Source organism: Setaria viridis, chromosome 2 (assembly GCF_005286985.2).
Source record: "Setaria viridis chromosome 2, Setaria_viridis_v4.0, whole genome shotgun sequence".
NCBI lineage: Eukaryota > Viridiplantae > Streptophyta > Magnoliopsida > Poales > Poaceae > Setaria > Setaria viridis.
The window spans coordinates 31,193,873-31,219,758 of NC_048264.2; the positions used below are offsets into that span (position 1 = coordinate 31,193,873).

A 25,886-nucleotide genomic window follows, 5' to 3' on the forward strand; every position below is an offset into this window, starting at 1 on the left:
TCACCCTTGCGCTCCTCGACAGATTCTTGCCGATGATTGACTATCAACTGTTGTTTCAGCCTACCCGGCTCAGCCCTGGCCTCGAGTGGGCTATCGAGATCATGCATTCTAAGGAACCGCTGTCGCAGGCGGATAAAGATTTGATCGAAGCCCACGGAGAAGAACTTAAAGACCATCTTCCCACCCACATCAAGAAGATCGTGGATCACATCGAAGCCAACAGCTCTAGGAAGCCACCTCAACCGCCAATTGAAAGAAGCCACGAGTTACCCCACCAGATTGTTCTTGAAGACGCCATGGTGGATATGGAGGAAAAGAGCACCCGTATCTTAATAGAACTAGGCGGGATCCAAAGAGAGATCAATACAAGCAGAGCCCAGTTGAAACGTAGTTAATCATGTTGTAACTCAATGGATGCATTGATACTTTTGGTCTAAAGGCGACTTGTACTATGTCGTCCATGTACCCAATCACCGTACCGAATAATAATCGGCCTATTTGATCAGAGGTTTCGTCCTCAAGGCTATGCCCCCTTGCATCGGCTATATAAACATGAGTCAATAGGAATCGGCCACAATGACTCGACACGCTATATCGTTGGCTACGCGTCTACCCATATGCTGGGATAGTATCTTTTCAAATATCTCCCATTTAAGGTGCTTATAAATTCTACTCCTTCGATGGTTTCTAATATGTATGCATTTCCTAGCGCACATTGACTGATTTTATACGGTCCTTCCCAAGTAGGCGACCACTTGCCATATTTGGGATCCTTAGACCCTATCGGCAGGACCAATTTCCACACCAAATCCCCTTGGAAGAACTGCTTGACCTTGACCTTCTTGTCATACCACCTGGCAACTCTTTTCTTATTCTCTTCAATATTGATCAAGGCCCTCAATCGCTGACCTGCCAAATCATCCAGCTCCCCTTTCATGAGAAGAGAATAATCATCGGCTGTCAACTAATCTTGAAGCGACACGCGTCTAGACCCAGTTCTCGATTCCCAAGGTAGCACCACCTCATGTCCATACACTAATTGATAAGGAGATACTTTGGTAGCGCCGTGGTAGGCCATCCTGTAAGCCCACAAAGATTCGCTCAAAGTCGCGTGCCATCTCCTTGGCTGCTCTTATATCTTCCTTTTGATCAACTTGATTATCCCTTTGTTGGACGATTCAGCCTGACCATTAGCCTAAGCATAATACGAAGAAGAATTTAACAACTTAATCCCCATGTCGGCAGTGAACTCCTCAAACTCTCCTGAAGTAAACATTGTCCCCTGATCAGTTGTAATGGTCTGAGGAATACCAAACCGATAGATAATGTGCTCCTTTACGAATTCAACCATGACGGTCGATGTCACGGTTTTCAGAGGGACTACCTCCACCCATTTGGTGAAGTAATCAGTAGCCACCAATATAAACTTGTGCCCCTTGCTTGACGGAGGATAAATCTGTCCGTTGAGATCGATTTCCCAACCTCTAAAAGGCCACAACTTAATTATTGGGTTCATAGCCGAAGTTGGTGCTCGTTGCACGTTGCCGAATCTCTAACAATCCTGACATCCCTTATAATATTTAAAGCAATCTTCGAGAATCATCGGCCAATAATAACCATTGTTTCGAATCATCCACTTCATCTTGTAGGCCGATTGATGGCCCCGCATACGCCTTCATGAATTTCTCCCATCAGAATCTTTGCTTCTTCTAACCCAAGGCATTTGAGTAGCACCCCATCAATCGTCCAGTAAAACAAGTCATTTTCAAGTAGTACATATTTTGTATCCTAAAAATGTACTCGCCGGTCGACTTTCTTGGACGGATCCTTTAAGTAGTCGGCGATCTACTTCCTCCAATCGTCAGCCGCAAGCTCGAGGGTCATCGCACCCTAAATCGGCCGATACCCAGAAGCATGTTGGGCAAGCCTATTGGCTTTTCATTGTAATCCCTAGGAATATGCTCAATAATTGCGAACTTGAACTCCTTTAGTAACTGGAGGCAATCTTCATAGTAAATCCTCAATATATCATCCTTGCATTCAGACTTCCCGGTAAATTGATCCATAATCAGCATGGAATCCCCAAATACCACCGCGTCGGCTTTGACCTCCCTCAATAATTGAATCCCTTTTAGAACAGCTTGGTATTCCGCTTGATTATTAGTAGCGGACGCTTCAATTGGCAGAGAGAAATCATAATTTGCCCCCCGAGGCGATATGAGGATGATGCCGATTCCTGATCCGACCCCGCATAAAGACCCATCAAAATATAATGTCCACGGAGCTGGCTCGACAATGGCAATCTCTGGTCCGCAATGCTGGGCCACGAAATCGGCCATTACTTGACCCTTGACAGCTTTGGCTGATTCTTACCTTAAGTCGAACTCTAAGAGAGCTAGAATCCACTTTCCAATTCTTTCTTTCAAAATCGGTAGTAATAACATATACTTGACCACATCATCTTTGCACACAACTACACACTCTGCCGATAACAAGTAGTGCCTGAGTTTGGTACAAGAAAAATATAAACAAAAGCACAGCCGCTCCACTGGAGGATATCTGGTTTCAGCGTCCAGAAGTCTTCTACTGACGTAAGAGACTACTCTTTCTTTCTTCTCGAACTCCTGGACCAACGCCGATCCGATAGCCCGTTCATCGGCCGATAGGTACAGTCTGAATGGCTTATTAGCCTGTGGAGGAACCAATACCAGAGGTAAGATCAAGTAATGTTTGATGTTGTCTAATGTTTTCTGCTGTTTTACATCCCAGACAAATTCTTGATAAAGCTTCAATTTCAACAAAGGGGTGAAAGCTTGAATACGCCCAGACAAGTTAGATATGAACCGCCGGATGAAGTTGACCTTACCGATTAAGGACTGTAGCTCGATCTTGTCTTGTGGGGCCACAACCTTGTTGATGGCGGCTATATCTTCTGATTGATCTCGATGCCGTGCTCGTGGACCATGAAACCTACAAACTGCCCAGCCAAAATGCCAAAGGCACATTTGTTAGGATTCATTTTCAACCCGTGCTTCCTTGTGCATTCCAACACTTTTCACAAATTGGCCAGATGCTCTTGATGCCCCTTTGATTTGACCATGACATCATCAATGTAGATCTCCACTAGGACACCAATAAGCTTATGGAATATATAGTTCATGGTCCGTTGATATGTACCTCCAGCATTTTTCAAACCGAAAGTCATCACCACCCACTCGAATAAACCGAGATGGCCTGGACATCTGAAGGCCATTTTTGAAATATCTTCTTCGACCATTAATATTTGACTATACCCCGCATTACCATCCATAAAGCTAATGACTTTGTGTCCCGCAGTCGCGTCTATTAAAACATCAGCCGTCGGCATCGGATATCCATCCATCGGCGTAGCTTGATTAAGATTCCTGAAGTCAATGCACACGCGTAGCTTTCCATTTTTCTTATATACGGGCACAATATTGGAAATCCACTCGGCATAGCGACACTGTCGAATAATCTCTGCTTCAATCAATCTTGTAATCTCGGCCTTTTTATCGGGTAGAATTTTAGGGTTACACCGTCGTGCAGGCTGCTGATATGGCTGATACCCTGGTTTTATAGGCAACCGGTGTTCGATAATGGGTCGGTCTAGACCAAACATCTCATGATACTCCCAAGCAAAACAATCTTTAAATTCCCTTAACAAACTTGTTAACTCACGCTTATACTCGGGGTCTAACTTAGCACTAATATACGTCGGCCTCGGTTTGGTGTCGTCCCCGAGGTCCACCATCTCCAGCGAATCAGTCGACGTAAACCTATGCCCAAGCTTCCCATCTTCTCGGAAGAACTGATCCATTTAATTTGATTCTTCAGAGCCGACTGCTCGGATCGGCTGTAGACCGAAATTGGACACCTTCAGGAAATCAGTGTCCCAAGTTCTGCCAGATATGCAGCGGACGTGTTCGCAGCTCTACTGTTGCGCATCGGCCGCAGCAACACTGTGGGCGGAATCAGTGGTGACTACTTCAATGGTGTCGCCAACCCACTGGACGAGGCATTGGTGCATTGTAGACGGGATGCAACAGTTCGCATGGATCCAATCCCGCCCGAGCAACATATTGTACGACCCTTTGCCATTAATAACAAAGAAAGTGGTGGGTAGGGTCTTACTTCCGCTGGTGAGGTCGACGCAGAGTGCCTCCCGGGCCGGAGATATGTTGCCTTAGAAATTCTTGAGCATCATGTCTGTCTTGGTTAAATCTTCTTCTCCTTTGCCTAGCTTGTGGACATGGCATACGGCATGATGTTCACAGCAGCGCCTCCATCCACTAGCATCTTAGCGACTGGTCATCCGTTGATGTGTCCTTTAAGAAATAGGGCCTTGAGATGCTGGCATTTTTAATCTTTGGGTTTCTCAAAAGTGGCGGTCATTGGCTCCAGAGCCAACTGTGCCATCTGTTCCTCTATCTCCGCCACGTTGACTTGGTCGGAGGGAGCCATGAACTCCATCGGCAAGATGAACACCATGCTGACGTCAGCTGCCGAATCATGATCGTTGTCTCCTTCGTCTGTTTTTCTTCTGGGATGCCAAACTTGAGACCTATCCCATTTCTTATCCACTGCATGCCTTTGTTCTTCTTCTTCCTGCTCCCATTGGTGTAAACGCTGGACTCTCCGTTTCTGGGACTTAGTCAAGTCGTCTGGTCACCATCTGAGGTCTACTGGTTTGCTACGCAGTTTTGCACGCTCCCAGTTTGGCTCTCGCCCTGGGGGTTCTCATATGAGACTCTTGCATCGGCCATTTCTTCCAGCCGATCATGTGCGCTGGTCCTGTCCCCCAGCCGATTACGCTGGTCAACTCTGCCCCCCAGCCGATCACGCACTGAAACGCGCCAATCTTCTTATTCGTGCCTGTTTCTGCTGATCGGCTCTGGTCCTCGATCCCTGGAGCGTGATCTCTTGCATGGGCAGCTGGTACGATACTAACCATTGCACTCAGGGCAGTTATCGGCCAACGGTAATCTGAGGTTATTCTCCCAGCAGTGAATAAAGAACGGGCATCTCCAGTGATCCTCATGTCGGCGCATCATCTCCACGCGACGTCTTGAGTCCTCCTGCTCTGCTGGTACTTGCTGAGTAAGTCCTGGGAGGTGACCGGTCATCGCGGTCTTTCTGGTCCTTCACCTTCGGCTTCCATCCGTTCTTTCCCTTTGACATCTTTGGCCGAGGTCTAATTTCTAGGGTCCACAGCGCCGCTCCATCTGGCCGATTCTGATGTCAGCACCTTGGTTTGGAGCGCGTTTTTTCTCATGTCGACCATGTTAGCCGGGAAGGGGTGTTGATCGATCTTCATCGGCTTTGCTGGCTTCACCGGGACTTCGAACTTGAGTCTTCCTTGCTCAATGGCTGACTGTATTTGTTGATGGAAGATTTTGCACTCGTTGGTGTCATGAGATGTGGCATTGTGCCACTTGCAATATTTCATCTTTTTGAGTTGCTCGGCCGACAGAATCGTATGGTAAGGTGAGTGTTTGATTTTTGTCCTTCCTGAAGTAGCAAGTCAAAGATTTTATCAGCCTTGGACGTGTTGAAGTCAAATGTCTCCGGTTCCTTTTTGCCGAACGGGCACGATATTGGCTTTTTCCCTTTTACCCACTCTGCTAGGACGATTTCTGCCTCTTCTTCCGATTCGGACCCTTCCACATACGCCACATTTTTCTGAAAGTTCCTTCGTTGGTCAAAGGGGCGTATTTCCTAGCCGGACAGCCGGTGAATGATTTGGCTCAAGCTTTTGAACTCCTGGGAGGCGTACTTCTCTTTGGTGAGGCAGGAGTTCTTAGAAAGTGATATCGGCCAGTTGGGCGTCAGTCAAGACTAGGGTGTAGCACTTGTTCCTAACTTCCCTGAACCTCTGTATGTAGCTGGCCACTGACTCATTGCTTCTTTGCTTGAGGCTGGTTAGGTCTGAAAGTTTCATCTCGTGGACCCCCGCATAGAAGTACTTATGAAATTGCTTTTCCAAATCAGCCTAGGTAACAATGGAGTTGGGCGGGAGTGTAGTGAACCACTAGAAGGCTGATCCAGACAGGGACGACAAGAACAGGTGCACCCTCAGAGCATCTTGTGTAGCAGCCTCTTTGCACTGGATGATGAATCTGTTGACGTGCTCCACTGTTGACGTGTCATCCAGGCCTGAGAACTTGGTGAAGTCGGGGAGTTTGTACCGATGAGGGAACGGCAACAGGTCGTAAGTAGGTGGGTACGGCGTCTTGTACGTGTAAGTCTGTACTTTTGGTTTTAACCCAAACTGATCCTGAATTACCTCCACTATTCTCGCGGTCCAGTCCACCTGCTGCTGCTGCTGATGCACGACCAACTGAGGAGTCAGCACATGCTGTTGGACTTGCAGTACCACGATCGGGTGATGGACTGGAGTGTGCTGGAGATCTTGTGGCTGGGCTATCGGCTGAGTACCTGATGGCTGCTGACGTAGTGCATCTGCCACCTCATCGTTTCATATTATCGGCGCTGCAGTTCTAAGTGATTCTGGAGCGCCTGCCCCCCCTCCCCCGCCGATTTCTAGAGTAGTATGCTGGTATTGTGGGGCTGTCGGCCGAAGGGCCAATTGGAATAATGTCTGGACTGGAGATTTTCCATAACTAGTTGACGGATCCAGACCGGCTGGTGTCGCCGTCGCTCCCCACGACGCCGAGCTTGAAAACGGCGATTGTACCGGAAGAATTGTTGCAGCATGAAACGACGTCTGTGGTTGATAGAGCATTTCACTGCTATATCCCAGGGGCATTGAAGTATTGTACCCTCCACTGTGCATCTGCATCGGCTGAGGAGCCGAGTGAGACGTATTTGGCACCATTGAGAAGCTCCTGATTGGTGCCATGATAGGAGGAGCATATGTTGGTCCCTGATACCCCTGAGCTACGCCGTTGACCATGGAACTGACGATGGCATTGTACATAGTGTTGGTCATTACCTTGGACTGGTCAATCATAGCCTGATAAACAGACTGCTGGATCATCTCAGACATCTTTCATAAGTCCTTGGCGACGATGATATGGTGGGGAGTTGGAAGAAGAGCTTTCTTGACGGTCTCCCCACTTCTGGTACGACTAAAGGATTGCAGGCATGTCTTCTTGTAGTCTTCTAAAGCCCTTGCCACTTCCTCTCTCTGGTCGTCCCTGAGGTCTGCTTCAGTGATTTTGATGACGTTATCCTCAGAGATTTCAGCAGCCTTTGACATCTTGGATCTTGCTTCGGTCCCACCAAGCGTGCCAAAAGTGTGTTGGCGCTAAAAATCGGCCGATGACCCTCAGCGTCAGACACATGACCCGGGAGAATCTGCGTAACTCCTGTTCGGGTTATTGCCCTAGTGCGGTTCGTGTGGCGTGCCAGTCAATCTGACCTATTGATTGACAAGGAAAGAAAAATATTAAATTCCAGGGGTTTCAATTAGCTAAAGTTTCAATCTGTCTTGAAAAGCGTATCAGCAGATCGGCTGATTTACTGTAGAGATGACCGGCTATAGAACAACCGATGATCACATAGCGATTGTAAAGAAACTACTAGAGCAATTTAAACAACGCTACAGATGCAACACTTGAAACAGATCTAATCGGCTATATGACGATAAATAAGAATAACAGTAATGAAGCCGATAGTTCAAATCTCAAGCTGGATAACTGGTGATAAAACTAGAGCAATAGATAAAACCTATAATTCTAGTTAATATCGATAACTGGTGAATAAATCTAAATGAAACAATAGCAATGTGACCGAAGTTAAAGCTTAGATATTACTCGATAAACGGAACTTACAAATCGGCCGGAGATCGTGTCGATGCAGCCCTACCAACCCGTGAAAAGAAAAGGTTTTTTTGCGAAGTCGCCGACTTGAAGGTAAAGTGCGAGGAATAAGTAGATTTGTTGTGTTGATTGATGTTGTTGTTTACAAACCTCATGAGGTAGCTATTTATACCCTGCCACAACTAACTTCCTAACCGACTAAGATCTATCTCTAATTTTAAACAATAATAAATATTTACAAATACAACTCGTATCCAAGTTGGTTAATATTTTCCCATGGGCCAATCTCCTTCTTTAGCAAATCTTCATCCTGGCCCACCTTAGGCCCAAAATGGCCAAGCTGTTTTGGCTCCCAATCGGCCAACCTCCATCGACTCCTTCCGCCAGTCGGCCGAAGCACTGTAGCTTTAATCAGCCGATTCCCAACTGTAGCTTCTAGTCCGCCGCATCGGCTCTCTTTCTTCCCCTTTGACGCCGATCCCAAACACATTTCAAAATCCGACGTCAACAACGCTAAACGGTGGTACTATTAGCTGGAAGAGTTCCAAGCAGGAGACGGTGGCTGATTCTACGACAGCAGCCGAGTACATCGCGGCTTCAGAAGCCGCGAAGGAGGGTGTTTGGATAAGGAATTTCCTTATTGAGCTTGTTGTGTTCCCGAATGCATCTAGCCCATTAAATCTCTACTGTGATAACAATGGGGCTATTGTGCAAGCAAAGGAGCCAAGGAATCACCAGAAGAACAAACACGTAATGAGGCGATTTCATCTTATTCGAGACTTCATTAATCGAGGTGAGATCAAGATATGCAAAATACATATGGATTTGAATATTTTTGATCCATTGACAAAGCCTCTCCCGCAGTCTAAGCATGATGCGCACATAAGAGCTATGGGTATTAGATATCTTCTAGATTGACTCTAGTGCAAGTGGGAGACTGTTGGAGATATGCCATAGAGGCAATCATAGAGATGATGATATTCCTATGTATCCATGTTTTATATTGTGTTCCTTGAATATCTATTAAAGGCTACTTGAATTGATTTGCAATTATGTGAATTGTGTGTGAAACTCTTTACTTGTATGATTATTCTAAAAGTTGTCCCTAGTCAGAGTTCATGTGAGGACACAAATGAATATTAGACTAGCACATGTATTAGTTGATGACTATGTTTCACAAGTCATAGACATGGAGATGTCAAACTAATAATGTGGGCACATGTAGAGACATGTGCTAGAACTGACCCAACACGAGTTACGTAGTTATCTCTTTACACAACGTGTACGTTTTGTCCTTAGACCTGAGACTATCTGTCGTTGTCAAGATTAGCGGATCAAGACTAAGACTAGTAGATTTCTTTTATGCGCGTAAGGCTTCAGATGGTGGTGTGGGAGACACGGGGTTTAGACTGGTCCGGGCAAGGAAAATCCCTACATCCAGTATGAGGAGCTGCTCGTGTTGCCCACGCGGGGTCTGTAGTAGGGGTTACAGGAGGGCGAGAGAGGGGCTGGTCCCAAGTCTCTTGGGTGTGCACTGATACTCTAAAGGAGAGTGTGTGGGTTCTATTCGCTCGAGAGAGTCCCCCTGTCTCAGGGCCCCTGGTTCCCCTTTTATAGCACAAGGAGGACACCAGGGTTACAGGTGAGACCGGGTGTGTGGAGAAGTAAAAGATATAAGCTAAGCTAAGTAAAATACAAGGGGAAGGATCAAGTCCCAGGGCCGCCGCCTCCTGCTCCGGCCCTCAGATCCTGCCAGCACGTCCACCGGGGGAGGACGGCTGCCCTCGGATCCTGTCGACGATCTCCCCGGTGACCATTGCCGCCGAACATGATGATGGTGTTCGGTCGTGGTGACTGTGCATGTCGGGGGGAGACGGCTGATCCTGTTATCTTGTCGATGGCCCGTGGGACACGGACGTCGTGTCTCTGTCGCCGAACACGCGGGGCGTGAGAACGGGCGGGGCTTCTTCCTGTGCCGGGCGGCGCAGGTCATGAGTGCTCTGTAGCGAATCAGGCAGAGCCGCGGCCACTATTGCCTGTGCTGTGCAGTCATGCTTGGGTACTTGTGGCGGGTCACGTCGGGGGCGCAGGCACCTTTCTGCGTGCTAGAGCCGCGGCGCATTTATGGTGAGATTGGTAGGGGGCCCACGAGATCCGCACTCCTATTTTCCAGTCTGCGCCCGGGGCGGATATTTGTCTTGTGGACCCGAATGAGTCCGACCCCCTACGCCTTGGGTCGGGCGAGGCGGAGTCTTGCGGTGAGGGGTCGGGCGCTCCCGACCCTGGGACCGCGGGTCGGACGAGGCGGAGTCTGGCCATCAAGGGGTCGGGAGCGTCCGACCCCAGGGCACTGGGTCAGGCGAGGCGGAGCGGGGCGATCCCCTCTCATGTTGGGCCGACGACAGTCTTTGTTACCGTAGGTGTGCCTGAGCCTTCATGATTTGTTGCTTTAATGGGCATTAGGAAGTTGTTAATATTTCTCCCCAACACTATCGCATGTACTCAAGATGTGGATCGACTTACTTAGGGGCTATCAAACGCTACAACGTAATTGGGTAGTCATAAAGGTAGCTTTCAGGTTTATCAAGAAGCATGTTGTGAGGCATGGTCAGTCAAGATGGAATTTTCCCCTCTCTATTTGAGAGAGATATCTCTAGGCCCCTCGAGTGATCGGATCCGAAAATGCATAGCCATGCTACGTGAGGTTAAGAGTTAACCTAGAAAGGGATTCCGAATCACAACATCGAGAAAGAGTGGTCGGCTTGGAGCTAGACCAAATATCATGAGGCAAAGGGAATAGCATGTACGTGATGTTGTGATGGTTCGTCTGATATGATCTTCGTGTGCGTATAGAAGTTAGTATGTCTTGCTAGAGGCCACTACTAACTATTGGCCGAGTAGGAGTACTCGGGCCATGCCTATACGTATATGAACCTATAGGCTCACACACTAAAAGGGCTGGAAGCCCAATTCGGATGTGATCTGAATTGGATCAGGTTTAGGAGTACTAATGGGTCTCGGACCCAGAGGCCCGTTAGGAACCCCTATATAGTGAGGGGTGGGGGTGCCCTAGGGTTTCATCCCTTTTGCACCAGCAGCAGTCGCGCCTCCCACGCCGTCACCTTATTGCAACTCACGGACCTAGCAGTCCGGCTTGCGATGCTTCCTCCTGCACGTGTGGATACCTTGGAGGTGTTGCATCTGCAGCACTTGGATGAGCTGCCGCACGAGAGCTCCGACGACGAGCATGATGAGCCGACGATGAGCCTAATGAGCCGCGGCACGAGGAGGGAGTCTGCTGCACGTGGTCGAGCTGCTGAGGAGCTGCTCGACGTCGACGTGTTTGACTACACTACGTCGATGTGTGATCGACTTTGCTGCCCCGACGCGTATCGACAACTTCCGCACTTGTGCGTTGAGTGGTAATCCCGTGATCTATAACAACAGTTATTCCTAGTTTACGCGTTAGAAAATTTTGTTTTGCGCTTCAGTAGCCTACCTCGTATCCCTACAAAAACCATTAAATGTTGTGACAAGATTACCATTTAGCCCCTCTCCCCACTAGCCTGCTACCCCTGTTCCCCTCCTCGTCCTTCTTCCCTTTCATCCCAATCCTTCCAACCTGACCAGCATCCTCCTCCGTCGCCACGCTCGTCGAGGAGCCATGCTTGCGCCGCTTGCCGGGAGGGAGGCGGAGCCCTACACCGGCGCGAGAGAGGCGGAGCCCCATGCCCGCCATGGCCACCCTCTGGCGCGAGGGAGGCGGAGCCCCACGCCAACGCCGGCGCGTCGTCGCCGCTCGCCGGGAGGGAGGCGGAGCAGGCAGTTGGTGGCGTCGCCGGCGAGGGCGTCCACGAGGCCTGGCGCACCCCTGGTCCTCGACGAGCACGGCGACCGGAGCAGCAGCGCCTTGGGGCTGGGTGTGAAGATCTACAACGTCTTCTTCAAGCTTTGGCTCCGCCCCCGCCGCGGCGCCCCCAGCGGAGCGCGCGCAGTTGGTGTTGCGCGTGCTGCCTATGGCCACCGCTGGTGCTGGTGGGTCTGGTGTTCCTGGGAGCTAGCTGCGACGTGGATGAGGTGGACATCAAGGAGTGGAGGGGACCGGACCGGTTGCACGACCCTAGGTGGCGACGGTGGGCGGCAGGAGCTGGGCGAAAGTGCAGCGGGAGGGACGCCGGCGGCGGGCAGAATGGCAGCAAGGGGCTGGGCAAGAGGGAGGGTGGGAGAGAGAGGGGGCAATAAATGAGGGGCAGTGGGAGTTCAAAGTTGGTTTTAGGAGATTTTAGGAGGGATGGGGGGACAATAAAGTTTTGAGCCTCCTAAAAGTTTTAGTCACCTTTTAGTTAGGTTGTTTGACTCTTTAGTGAGGTTTTAGTCGTATTTTAAACCAAGAGAGCTACTCCGCGACAATGGATGTTTTGAGCGCGCGAGTTCCTCCACTGATCTGAACTTGCTGTTGCAGCAGGAAAACGGCGGAGTTGCCTTTTTGTTCGACGGAGGAAAAGTCATTAGATGTTTACATCTGAGAAAAGGAGTCGTTAGATGTCGTATTAGAAAGGCACAGCGTGTCGGCAGTGGGCCTCGTGCAGCGCCTGTCGATCCCGGGGGGCACTGGCATGATCGGGCGATGTGAACATTTTGTAATGGGCAACACTGACACAACTGTCCGGAATAAATCCCCTGTTGGTGGTGGGCGGCTGACCGAGTGAGATCGCAGCAGACTGAAACAGGCCCTCACTCACGTTCCATTCATGTGCTGCACATCCACGCCCTTGATCTTTTGAGGGGACAGACCAAGAGACTGCGTTGGAGTTGCCCACATCCATCGTTGTTCATTAGGATCTCCTAAAATTCACGGTATCGAGAATATTCGGTTGTTAATTAGAAAGACTAAATATGAGCTAATTATAAAACTAATTACACAGATGGATAATTCACGAGACGAATCTATTAAACTTAATTAATCCATCATTAGCACATATTTACTGTAGCACCATATTGTCAAATCATAGACTAATTAGGCTTAATAATTCGTCTCACTAATTAGTCTTCATCCGTGCAATTGGTTTTATAATTAGTCTATATTTAATACTCCTAATTAGTATCTAAATATTTGATGTGACAAAAATTTTAGGAGATCCTAAAGAACCAAACACCCCCTTAGACTCGTTTTGAAGCCTCTAAGCGAAAGCCATCTAAGATCTAAGACGGATACTCTAGAAAAATAGAAAAATTCTAAAAATTCTCACAAAAAAGCAAAACATTTGGCCATCAATCGGTAGACTTAAATCATCATAGCCATTAGATCTATTATGTTTTTATAAAAAATTACCCACCTATGCCATTATGAAAATAGCCTAAAGTAACCCCCTAAGTCTATATCTAAATTACCCACCTCTACCATTATATAAAATAAACTAAAGTAACCCCTGATCTTCATCAAAATTATCCATTATATAAATAATTTAAAATAACCCCCTAAATTTGCAACTAAATTGCCCACAACTAATACTTAAAAATAAATTAGAGTAACCCCTTTGCATCTCATACGTCATTATTAAAAAGTAAAATGAGCTAATCTTAAATTTTAATCCAAATCACATTAATTAAAAATATATAGCAATATATGATTCTAAATTATCTATATCTTATACTACTGATATATTATATAATAATATATGATATAATAATTAAGGTTTATATACGTGATGGGTGTCACCATTTATAAAGATATAGAGGAAGTGCTAAGAGTATGGAATTCTATGTTAAAATTATAGCTCAAATTTAGGGTCCATTAAACGCATTCAAGCGCATAACTGTGATGCAAAGTGAAAAGTTCAAGATGATAAATGTGAATGCAAATATTATAGAGTAATTACTAACTAAAATCTATCACAATCGAATGAGAATAATAAGTATATATCTATATAAGTATCGTGTTCGAATATTTAATAAATGAGAGTTAGCTCAAGGTAATATTTTTGCAGTAGTGTGGCCTCATTTTTGTTTCCACTGGAGACTCCCAATTAGTTCTCATGAGACATGCTAGAAAAAAAATTCAAATCCTAGAAATTCTCACAAAAATTGAAAACATCATACATCAATCCTCTAAGCTCTAATAATTATAGTCATTGGTCTATTATATTTTCAAAAAGTTAACCACCACTATTGTTATGAAAATATTCTAAAATAAACCCTAAACCTATATCTAAATTACCAAGCTCTACCATAATAAAAAAAATCTAAAGTAACCCATAATCTTCGTCTAATTTACTCATGCATATTATTATAAAAGCATAAATTAAAATGTCATTCTAAATTTGTATCTAAGTTACCAACGTATATCATTATTAAAAGTAACCTGAAGTAAACACCTAAATCTTAATCTAATTATCTTCGTATGAATGTTCAAAAGTAAACTAATATATGACTCTAATTAAATTACCTATTTATATCACTGATGATATAGATACAATAAGTTAAGGTATATACGCATGATGGATGTCGTCATGTAGACCGTTTATACATAAGGAAGTGATAAAAAAATATTGATTTTTATGCAAAAAAAAAGTATGGAGGTGCGATACAAAATGAAAAAAAGTGTGAATATGGATGAAAAAGTGTATGGAGTAATTACTAATTAAAAATTAATCATAACTAGACAAAAATAAGTACACATCTATATGAGTATTATATTGAAGTATTGAAAAAATAAGAGAGTAGTAGGAAAATAATTTTGATTATTAGTTAGAATTCTAAGTAATTTTCAAATACAATAATTTTTAAAAATATTAGCCCGTGCAGAAGCACGGATTGATGGACTAGTCTCCCGAGTTTAAAATCCTTGCAGCTTTCGCCATATTTGTTTCATTGCCCTGTTTTTCCTTAGTTTGAGGTGGACAGATGATACGCGCGTGCTTAGCTTATACCGCAAAAGTCACCCTCCCAAACTGCTGAGGTCGTCCCTTCCAATCCAACCAAACGACCCTCTTGTGTTGAGTCTTAACTTGAGTGCCAAGGGGTGGGAAAAAAGCAGTACAAACACGGGTCCATGATGCCCCATATCGCTTTGCCCCACTCACATCTGATTGATTCCCTTATCCCTGGCTCACATCTCCATATCTTTGATCTGCCCATACTACTGGTTCAAAGGTCACGCACCAGAAGAGATCAAGAGACTGGGAACTCTGAAGGACACGGTGTACGCCGCCGAACAGACAGACCATTTGATCACTCGATCTTACGATGAGGCCTACGCGTACTCATTTGTGCCATGCTGCCACACCCCTCTGCCCATGTCCGGTCCAGTCCATGGTCGTCACTGTACAGCCCAGAACAAGGAAGAACAGTAAAAGGCGACAGCGCGCCGCGCAAAGGGATGGGCCGGAACCTCTCTTCCCCCAGCGGCCGCTTCACCAGCGCGGCCTGCTGAAGTGCTGATCCACCACCACCTTCTTCTCCGAACCTCCCTCCCCCTCGGCAACGGCAAGTCATCAATCAATCTCCTAATCATGATGCACGCCGAGATGCAGACAAAGTGTCCTTAACTAAAGACGAAAAGGATTAGCGGAGCGGTTGCTGAATTAGCAGCCCCACGACGGGGGAAGAGGGGGCATTAGTTGGTTGGGAGACAACACGAGCCCCACCACCCCGCGCCGGCTCCGGTTCCGGCTCGGCTCGATCGAGGATGCCACAACACCACTGGCCACCCGCGCGCCCACCGCGCCGGCCTCTCGCTCGCGCATGTGCCGTCGACCACCCCACTCAGAGCATCTCCAACGATCTAGCTCTAAACTAATAGAACTAATATTTTTATTCATTGAATAGTGCAAAAGACAAGAGACTAGCTAGGAGTGAAGATATAAGCTTGCTCATTTCCCAATGCACCTTCCCTCACTATACAATATTTAAAACTAGCTGTTGCATACTCTCTCCTTTTTAAATTCATCATGTTAGAATTAGTGCTAGCTCGTACCATTGGAAACGCTCTCATGCACGGGCGGGTGGTGTATGGTTCCCACTCCACGCCGTGTTTTTCCCGACGAGAAAGAAACGGCAGCAGGGCTAGGCCTGGCCCCGGGACCGCAGATGGTGCGCGCGCCGGCTGGCTTGGCTGCGCTACGCGGATCATTGGTTTCGATTTCGGCTTCCTTCTCGAGTGGTGCAGCCGGCGCGTGCTGGTCTGCTCTACTGTACATGGGTGGCGTAGCGATGCGCCGATGTCGTGGACCATGAATTCATGATGGATCGACGAGTGCGCGGAGTGGGCACTGGGCAGTGGGCTGGCGAATAGCGACGTCGTCACTCGTCCGGTTCGATGCGGCGGCAAGCGGTGGCGGCGCGTTCCGCGGCCACGGTGGTCGAGTACAGTCGGTGGGCGCGCCATGCGGGGGAACATGACAAAAAAGGCCAGGGACAGCGCCGCCGCCTCGCCCTGGAGTCCCTAGGGACTCCAGGTGTCCGGTCCGACGAGACCCGATCGACGGCAGGGTCTTGTCCTCGGACCTCGGACGACATGACTTCTTGCAACAAGGTGACAGTTCAACAGTTTGACACAAGTTTTTCAACGTACTAGACAAATTTTTTTGTCAAATGAACAGTACTGCCTCAGCACAGCGCTCAAATGGTTCGTGGCAGCGAGTCCTTGAATCTTGCTTGACTTGACGGTTGACGCCGGTCACTCGAACAGCCCAATCAGGCCGGATTTGAACTTTCCCCTTCACTTTTTCTCGAGCAACCCCACCCACGGCGGTGGCAGCGGCAGGACCGCGGGAGCACCTGCACGCTGCACGAGTGAAAAAAGGGCCTTCCGCTCCGGCTGGCAGGCGGGCGCAGCCCACACGGGCTGCGGCGCGGGGCCCAGCGGCAGAGGGGGTGTCAGTGAACTTTGCATCGATCATTTAAGGCGCAGCAGGCCCTCCTCCAGCAGCCGCTGGCGCCGCCAATAAATAAACCCGCACTCGCCCCTCGCGCCTCCTGCCATTAACGCCAGATCCTAGCACGCCATTAATGCCGTTAGCCCGAGCTCGAGATCAGAGGCAGAGGTGAGGAGAGACAGGCGGCCTCGTCCTCGTGTGCGCAGTGCGCGCGAGGCCTGCCCACCGTGGTGACACGCGCCGACACCGTGTATAAAGCGCACCACCGCCCTCGGCCCGGGCTCAGTCTGCTGCTGTCACTGTCGCCGCGCGTCCGTGAGCTGACCGACCTCGGCGGCGCGTAGGCGTAGGCGCGCACCGGCACCGACGACGCGCCCGAGGGGAGCGATGCTCACGTGCATCGCCTGCTCCAAGCAGCAGTTCGCCGCCGGCGGACCGCCGCTCCACGAGCCGCCGGAGGACGAGGATGTCGTTGACGGCGGCGCCATCGGCGGCGGCGCGGCCACGCCCAGCACGCGCCATGCCATCAAGGCGCTCACCGCCCAGGTGGGTTCTCGGCCTTCTCGGCACAACTGTTTTGTTGTTGGGAGTGGACGTCTTCGAATCTCGATTTCGTTTTCTCGTTTTCTGGCGTTGGTCTGAAGTTAGCCCCCTTCAAATGTACGACTACCTTGTTGATGAACTTGGAACATGTATTGAATTGAGGCCTTCAGGTTCTTGGGATTTGCCACTCGTTGCAAATTTCTATCGAAGTTTGAAGCTTTCGGTATTTCGTGCCTCGTCTCGAGGCTGCAGAGTCAGATCGGATGGGATTCGGGCGTGTGAACTGACCGGAACTTCTCTTGGGCTCAGATCAAGGACATGGCGCTGAAGGCGTCGGGCGCGTACCGGCACTGCAAGCCCTGCGCTGGCTCCTCGGCGGCGGCCTCGCGTCGCCACCACCCGTACCACCACCGCGGCGGCAGCGGCTTCGGGGGCTCCGACGCCGGCTCGGCCTCCGACCGCTTCCACTACGCGTACCGCCGCGCCGGGAGCTCGGCGGCCTCGACTCCGCGATTGCGCGCCGGAGGCGCCGCCCTGTCAAGCGGGGACGCCACGCCGTCCATGAGCGTGCGCACGGATTTCCCCGCCGGCGACGAGGAGGAGGACGACGAGATGGCGTCAGAAGGCGGCGGCAAGGAAGACGACGCGAAGGAGTGGGTGGCGCAGGTGGAGCCTGGCGTGCTCATCACCTTCGTCTCACTGGCGCAAGGTGGCAACGATCTCAAACGCATTCGATTCAGGTGCGCTCCTTCGCCTACTTGGATTGAATCTTCATTTCTATTCCTAGCTTGCAAGTCGATTACTTGATCAAACTTGATTCAGATTTGGTGTCACTTACTTGTGAATAGAGCTATTGCTGTGGTAAATTTGGTAAAACATTCCCATATAGATGAGACGAACCGTCAGTTTTGCGAGCTTCTTCTGAATTAGCTGTTCACCTGTTCCTTAGAGGTGCGAACTGAGAAGTTGACCTGTAATGGATGGTGCGAATCAAAATTCAGACAGTAATAATTTCCTTCATTTGCTGGTTAGGCATGGTAGAATCACTACAGTTCCTTGAGAATTGCACAATACGTTTGCTAAATATTGGGTCTTCTTGGTTAGCCTCCAATCTGAAATTTTCTAGATGATCGCTCATGTTTTAGTTTCAATTAAAATGGTTGACTTCCACTACACCATTTAGTATCCTATTTCTTCTGTTTTTTCTAGTTTGGCGTGGCTCCAAAGCTTTCGATTAATCGAATTCCAATCGAACCTATAGACAAGGGGTGGAAATGTAAAACTTCTTGCCAGACAATATTATACCCTCCTTAGCCGAGTGGAATCCAGATTGGATTCGAGGATAGATGTAAAGCAAGCCATGCCCTTGGAATAGCAAGGAACAGGTTCGACTCCTTAAAATAATAAGGCACATATACTATACCCCTCACTCCTAGGGAACCTCATTAGTTTACCCCATAAGCACCCATGCAGCCATGCTAATCTGTGTGCGGCGTGTGGCTTCTTACACTGATTTTGCCGTTGCACATTTGCCACATAGTAAATCCTTTATCAGAATCTTACTATTTGGTAAGTATGCATGAGAGACAACCTGGTGCATTGTTAAAGACAATCACATTACTCATTGTCAACTCTATGACAGAGCTCCATTTAACTCCTCACGTGCTGCAAGCCAGGCCCAAGTCCATACATGTCGGCGAGCATGTTCTAGGGTCAGTAGATTTAGAAGTTGAAGCCCGCATTGAAGAGGTTAAAGGATCACATCAGCTGCCCCACCCCGTGGACAAGAGTTTTGAATTTACTACTGTTTCTAGTACACTGTGGGGGCAAGTCCAGCTTGTGCATTTGTGATGCTCTAGCCTGTTCATATTATGTACATTTGTTGTGCTGGAGTTTCTGCTTCCAGTCTAGGAAGAGTTAGTAACACTATCAAGCAATGGAGGCACAAGAGGCCCACAGCCAACATTTCTTCTGTATGGTTAATCAAGAAGCTAAATGGGAAGGGAGTGGTAGAACAGACAAGTGCTGCTACCCTCTCTTTCCGTTGGCCTTTTGTTACAGAGAGCTTGTTGGTTTGTTGTCTTATTGATATGTGGTTTGGGTCCCTCCACAGCAGATTACTAGGCGACTAGGCGAGCCATCCAACCTGGATGCTGTTTGGTAATGTTTTCCCTAATATGTGGACAGACATCCTATTCCAAGCAATGGTGCTACCATTGTTAGAAGATCTTGGAAAGAACTATTGCAAACTTAGTTTGGACACTAAAAAAGAAAGTCTGCATGTAAGAATGTGCTCACTGTAAATTTGTAGTGTTCAGATTGAGTTTACAATGGTTGTTTTGTACGATTTTTTTACGACTGTAGTAGCACTTTTTTAACAAGATTCTTGGGAGGAGTTCCTCATGGCCAGCTATGCTCATTGGTCCCCACTAGGATTTTAGTGATATAATACCATTTTCAAAATTGAATACAAGCTGGATCTTAAGATGAGTGCAGGTGTCTTGTTTTTAGTATATTGGTTCTAGATCTGAGGGGAGGAGGGACATCAGATGTGGAAGTCTGTGGATCACTGGCTATGTTTCTTAACGTTGATTTGACAGCTAAGGTTGTCATGGGACACTCTACAAAAGCTACCTATTCCCAGTTGATTGCAGGGTTCTGTTGCAAATCTAAGGCACGGGAACCATGGTAATTAGCAGTTGCATTATCTCCTATAGCCCTATTGCACCTTTAGTGTGATAGATATACATTACTATGAGTTAATGCTTCACAGATTGTCCGCCAACTTATGGGGAGATTTTAGCCATCTAAGCTTCCATTCTAAATGATCTGGGAACTGTATTTAGCTCTCCATCAAGTCTTTATTTAACATTCATAGGAGAAGTTGATTCAAAGAACTGTAGTACTTTCTCTTGGTATGTCCATTTGAGTCAAATATAGATCTGCAACTTACAACTGTTTTTTGAGGTATGCATCAAGATCTTCGAGGTATGAAAACTGATGCATAGGAGAGCATCAATTTGAGAAATGGATGAGTGTGCTTGCTTATCTGTTTCCGTAGAAGTTCTTTGGAGATGTATGTAACCGTATTTTTTTTCTTTTTGCATGTGTGTATGATAGCCGTGAGATGTTCAACAAATGGCAAGCACAAAGGTGGTGGGCTGAAAATTATGACAAAGTTATGGAGCTTTACAATGTCCAGAGGTTTAATCAAACTGTCCCTCTCCCCACAACTCCAAAATCTGAAGATGAGGTGAGGACGCTACTCAGTTTGTCCTTTCTATCTATCTCAATAACTACATATATGTTTCGTGTTATAGCTGATACATTGTTCCATGAGTTTCTTTCTATAGAGCTCCAAGGAAGACAGCCCGGTAACCCCGCCACTGGACAAGGAGCGCCTGCCCCACACCTTGCACAGACCAATGTCAAGTGGTGGAGCCATGGGATACTCTTCTTCGGATTCTCTTGAGCATCACTTGAACCGGTACTGTAATGGCCACCACCACCATCATGGACACCAATTCTGTGATTCAATGGGGTTGGCATCAACACCAAAGTTGTCAAGTATCAGTGGAGCCAAGACCGAAACCTCATCTATGGATGCATCAATGAGGACAAGCTCGTCTCCTGAAGAGGTTGACAGGTCTGGTGAGCTCTCGGTTTCCATCAGCAATGCAAGCGACCAGGAGAGGGAGTGGGTTGAGGAAGATGAGCCTGGTGTATATATCACCATCCGGGCTTTGCCTGGTGGCATCAGGGAACTTCGCCGCGTTCGGTTCAGGTTTGTGTTCTGTGCTGCTTCACTGCTCTCCCATTCTCCCTAAACCTGGAACCAGAGTAACTTCTAGTAAGCAACCTGTCAAGGATGTACTAACTATGCTGGGATCAGAAGGCAGACCTAAGCCTTCACTGAAATACAATTCTACTACTATTCTCTCTGCACCAGATACATGATCACTTACATGATCCTTTTGTTGCAGCCGGGAGAAGTTCAGCGAGATGCACGCCAGGCTCTGGTGGGAAGAGAACCGAGCGAGGATACACGAACAGTACCTCTGAGGAGCCCCATCACCATCAGAACAGCGCAGAAAACTGCTGCTTCAGTTGAGCGGACGATGGTCCATGCTTGTACATCTGGCACTAACACTTCTCCATGTATTTCGAGCTTCGTTTCATGTTTGTACTAACCTAGGGTCCCGTTTCTGGCAGTTTTTGCATTTTCGTTCAATTTTTATGGTTTGGTCTTAAGTTTGGGCAGGATGATTGAGAGACTCATTCAGGTCAAAAGGATGTTTTAGCCTAGTACAAAAAAAATAATGTAGGCCTTCACTTTCCGGCTACCAAAGGTGTCTTTCCATTATCATGTGTACTTCATTGATCTTCAATTATACATTTATAGTCCTAACATGCTGCTCCCCCGTTTCAAATTGTAGGTCGTTTTAACTTTTTTAGGCTCATATACATTATTATGCATATAGGTATAGTGTATTATAGAAAAGTCAAAACAACTTACAATTTGGAGCGGAGCGGAGAGAGTACGTTCCATCTGGACTAGATAGAGATGGCGTTATTGTTGGCTTGCTTGTGCGCGCCATTTTGCTATTGCCATCGTCTTCCAGACAGCACAATCATGAGACACAAGTTGGTACTGAGTGGCTTGAAAATCGTATGTAAATAAATTGTAATGTGCCTGCCCCAACTCCAAACCACTTTAGTGACGGCTTGACTGTGACGCTAGTGAAGGCTAGTTGGTATTCGGTGGTTTGAAAAATGCTGAAGGAAGTTGGAAGTTGTTGCCCTCTCCATCATATTGTGTCTTTATTTTAAGCCTCCTTTGAAAGCTCTTTGTGCACAGGAAGCGATCTAGAACAGCAACTCTTCGGGAGAAGGAAAGCTGCTGGCCGTTGCATCGCGCAATCAACAGTCCAGATTAAAGCACTAGCGAGAAATCATCCTGTAGTCGTTTATGGTACAGACAGTCGACCTCCCCATGTATGGGTCAGAGAAAAACTGCACCAAATCCAAGGACATGTCAATAAGCGTCCAATTTGATCCATAAAGAGAGGAAAGGGAGGGGCACTTTTGGAGCAAGTAGGACGGGTGCAAGTCTTGCTGCTTGTGCAAGAGCCAAGCTTACCCTGACTTGTGGTAGTGAGCTTTCGCCATCCAACATGGCCAAATGACTATGACATACCATTAAGCGGCTTACATGTTAAGTACTGGCATTTCCTGTCCTAATCAATCTAACCAAGCGAATTCACTTTGGGACTTGGGTCGGGTAATCCTCACCAAGTGCTAAGACAGGTAAAGTGAAATAGCTATGCGCTTGGCATAATTTCTTGTCCACTGCAGTCACTGTCATTACTCATTTGCCAAGAATCACTAGTTTTGAGCATTACTCGGTATGGATTTCCATCCATTTCAAATTCGATGTGCCTCTATTTTTTTTTTTGGAACTCTTTCCATGTTCAGTAAGGCAATTTGGGAACCAAATTAGAGTAAATTATTTCTTCATCGGATGATGGCATGATGGAAACCACTGACGTTTGAAAGATGAGCACAAAGGTTCAGCATAGTTTCTGTCGGTACTGTTGATATATAACATGTAATTTTCTGTTCCCTGAAATTTCATGACATTTAGCAGCAGCTAGGTAATGCATCCATTTCTCTCTCAAACTCATGCAGCGGCATGAAGTTGAGTCGGTTGCAATATAAATTATAATAAAGTTCAGAAGTCTGCGACAAAGATTTGAATTGAAAGTAGAGTACTTATCTTGGTGTCTTGTCCGAAACACAAAGTGGCAGTAGAAGACTAGAAAACAATACTGCCACTCTTAGCAACAGAAGCAGAACAGTGGGACAGAAGACTACCAAACTTCAACCGATCCAGCCTTGAGAAAATGATAGCATAAACAACGGATAAAAAGCGAGTCATTATCACAGACAATAGTTTAGACAATTATTGGTGTGACAGAGTTGCAAGTAATTTTCGATCCAAATAAAGCCATTTGCATAGTGGAGTTAGTTGAAACATCATCAACAATCTTTGCTTATTTGAAGAAAATACTCTTAAGCCTGCCAGCTAATTTACCCACCTTCGCCAATAGCAAACTAAAAAATAAGGCTGAATAAAAAAATGACAAAAAGAGTGTTTCTGGACGGTTTTCGGATAACTCTAGTTGAACACTCATATCCGTAGGACACTTGTATAACATATAGATATCACTTGCATTCTTGCAAGCTGCAAAAGTATCCGCAGGCTAGTGTACACAAGACTTTATGCCCATGCATATTCAGTTCTTCTGGTTGATGATCAGAATCAGAACAGAACAGAACAGAACAGAACAAAAGAATTGACATGAAGCCCTTCTGGTGTTTGGTGGCAGCCAATGGAAAATGGATCTGTTTGCGATGTCTGGTTTGAAGCATGTCAATATAAACAGCCAAAGCATATACCATTGTACTAGATTACTAGAATCAGAAATACAAATTTTGATGCCATGCATATAATCACATCTGTTACTTGTTCACTACCTGGTGCCATCTTCACAATGACATTAAATAAACACGAAATTGCCCTATTAAGATGGAACATGGACAATATTGTTAGTGGCCAGACCACAGCGGTCTAAAAGCAATTGCCAACAACTGTATTAAAGACATTAAAGGTTCAGCACAAACAAAGCTTCGAGTAAGCACGAATCAGATCCAGACATACCCCCAATTTGCTGAACAATACCAGGAAATGCAACTAGAATAACATAACAAGGGGGCAATAATGTATAAGCAAAGTGAATTGCATTGATTTGGAAACTTGATTAGAGGAACAAACGAAGATATGTACAAACGTTTGATCACCGTTATTTTCAACACATAACATATCGAGTGTTGGAAATGAACTAAAGAAACAAAGCAAAAGCACCTGATTACTGCTGTCTATACTTGTCATCGAACGTCATGCAAGGCCGCTCTCTTGGCCCTTGTCTGAGAGCCGCTTGAGGAACTCATAGGTGGTGATCATGGTGGTGGCGGACAATGACATAGATGCCCACCTCGGGCCAAGCCCCCTGTAACAAGCAGCCCACCCACCTTCCTTGATGAGCCTCCGCACCGTCCTCCCCACGGTAATTGGTTCACCTTCCCCATCCATGACCTGCATCCTGGTCTTGATGGTGTCCAGTGGCATGGTCACAAGCGCTGACGCGCCGCCAGCCATTGCAGCACTCACTCCCTGCACTACCATAATGGTCTTGCAACCTGGCTGCAGTGAAGAATCCCCATCGCCAAGATCAATTTCTTGAACACCAACACCATACTCACACAAGTAGCAGCCAATCCCACTCCAAATTATCTTTTGTGACAGTGAGTAAGTTGCCCACCACACGGCATTGGAGGGGGCGTATGTTAGGATGGACATGCCGAAGCCACGGTACAGGCCGCGCAGGCCGTCGGAACCAACAATCTTGCGGAAGGCGTCGACGCCGCCACGGTAGCGGGAGGCGGGGCAGGGGTTGCCCTGAACCATGAGGCGCTGGCTGATCACGTCGACGGGTGTCCACACGACCTGCGCGGCAACCGCGGCGGCAAGGCCCGCGGCGGCGCCGGCAGCCGCCGACGCAGCGGGCTCTGGTGCGCCGAGGTTGAGCGCGACCGGACCGACGGCGGAGCGCGTGGCCTCGAGCGCGCCCATGTAGAGCGCGCGCGCCGGGACGGTGCCGGCGAGGGAGGTGGCGAAGCCGCGGTAGAAGGCGAGGGGCCCCTCCCGGCGCATAATGGCGGCGGCCGCGGCGATGGCGGAGGGAGGGAGCGCTGCCGCACCCGCTGACGCCACTGGGGCGACCTGGAGGCGCGTCTTGAGGACGACGGCGGGGTAGAGCGCGGCCGAGACGGCGGAGAAGAGCCCGGCGCCCAGGACGAAGAAGCGCGCCTTGTCGAGCCGCTCCCAGCGGATGTCCTCCGGGAGCTGCAGACCCTGGGAGCCCTCATCCTTCTCCGCCGCCGCGTCCGGCGGCGGCGGAGGCGAGCCCCGGCGATCTATGGCCTCTCCTCCATGCCGGCTCGGCGGAGAGAGCAGCACGTGCTGAAGAAGGTTTGTACCACGCGTATCACACAACTTTTGCGTCCGCGAGCAGTGGAGACATGTCCTCAGCAAGCAGCGGCGGCGGCGGCTAGGGTTTTGGGTTGGGGAGGTGCGCGTGACAATAAAAGCCAGGAAGCGAGCAAGCGAAGCAAGCAAAAGCAAAGGCAAAACAGAGCAAAGCGGTGGGAAGAAGGAGCGAGCGAAGGGTGTGGAACAGAGTCCGACGTGGCAAGCCCCGATTATCCTAATTTTCACTTGGGCCCTAATTCTGATTTAAGCCCAAGTGAAATTGGTCCTGTAACTATTTAAGCCCTACTAGCGCACATTCCCCCATCGCTAAAGATAGAAAAAAAAAGGCCCATATAAGTTCAAAAAGTACGAGCCATTCCAAAACGAGACAATTCCCTATTGACACTAGAAAAGTTAATCGTTCCTTTTTTGTCCTTGTTTCCATTCCCTATTTGATATTGGGTATAACTTTGGTTACTTATATGACACTCTGTTAGATTTTTCATCCAATCGCCGTTAAATACCTTAGTGAAAAAACGATGTTGCCCCTATGAAAGAATGTGGGCCCCACTA

At 47.7% G+C, this 25,886-nt stretch overlaps 2 protein-coding genes across 2 annotated transcripts; one reads left to right on the plus strand and one right to left on the minus strand.

The window, feature by feature from the left end:
- The first annotated feature begins 16,724 nt into the window (after positions 1 to 16,724).
- On the plus strand, positions 16,725 to 21,629 carry LOC117845089 (protein Brevis radix-like 1). The gene is made up of 5 exons (XM_034725992.2): positions 16,725 to 17,224; positions 17,531 to 17,961; positions 20,342 to 20,474; positions 20,575 to 21,005; positions 21,205 to 21,629. Exons 1-5 carry the CDS (start codon positions 17,066 to 17,068, stop codon positions 21,281 to 21,283), a joined length of 1,233 nt encoding a protein of 410 aa, XP_034581883.1. The 5' UTR covers positions 16,725 to 17,065; the 3' UTR covers positions 21,284 to 21,629.
- Positions 21,630 to 24,005: 2,376 nt separating this feature from the next.
- LOC117844267 (uncharacterized) lies at positions 24,006 to 25,127 on the minus strand. Its single transcript, XM_034725012.2, has one exon. It carries the CDS (start codon positions 24,993 to 24,995, stop codon positions 24,180 to 24,182), a length of 816 nt encoding a protein of 271 aa, XP_034580903.2. The 5' UTR covers positions 24,996 to 25,127; the 3' UTR covers positions 24,006 to 24,179.
- Between the last annotated feature and the right edge of the window lie 759 nt (positions 25,128 to 25,886).

Coding starts and splice junctions, on each gene's coding strand:
- LOC117845089 (XM_034725992.2), top strand. CDS start 17,066: ATGCTCACGTGCATCGCCTGCTCCAAGCAGCAGTTCGCCGCCGGCGGA. Junction 20,475..20,574: donor CTCCAAAATCTGAAGATGAG/GTGAGGACGCTA, acceptor TTCTTTCTATAG/AGCTCCAAGGAAGACAGCCC. Junction 21,006..21,204: donor CTTCGCCGCGTTCGGTTCAG/GTTTGTGTTCTG, acceptor CTTTTGTTGCAG/CCGGGAGAAGTTCAGCGAGA.
- LOC117844267 (XM_034725012.2), bottom strand. CDS start 24,995: ATGCGCCGGGAGGGGCCCCTCGCCTTCTACCGCGGCTTCGCCACCTCC.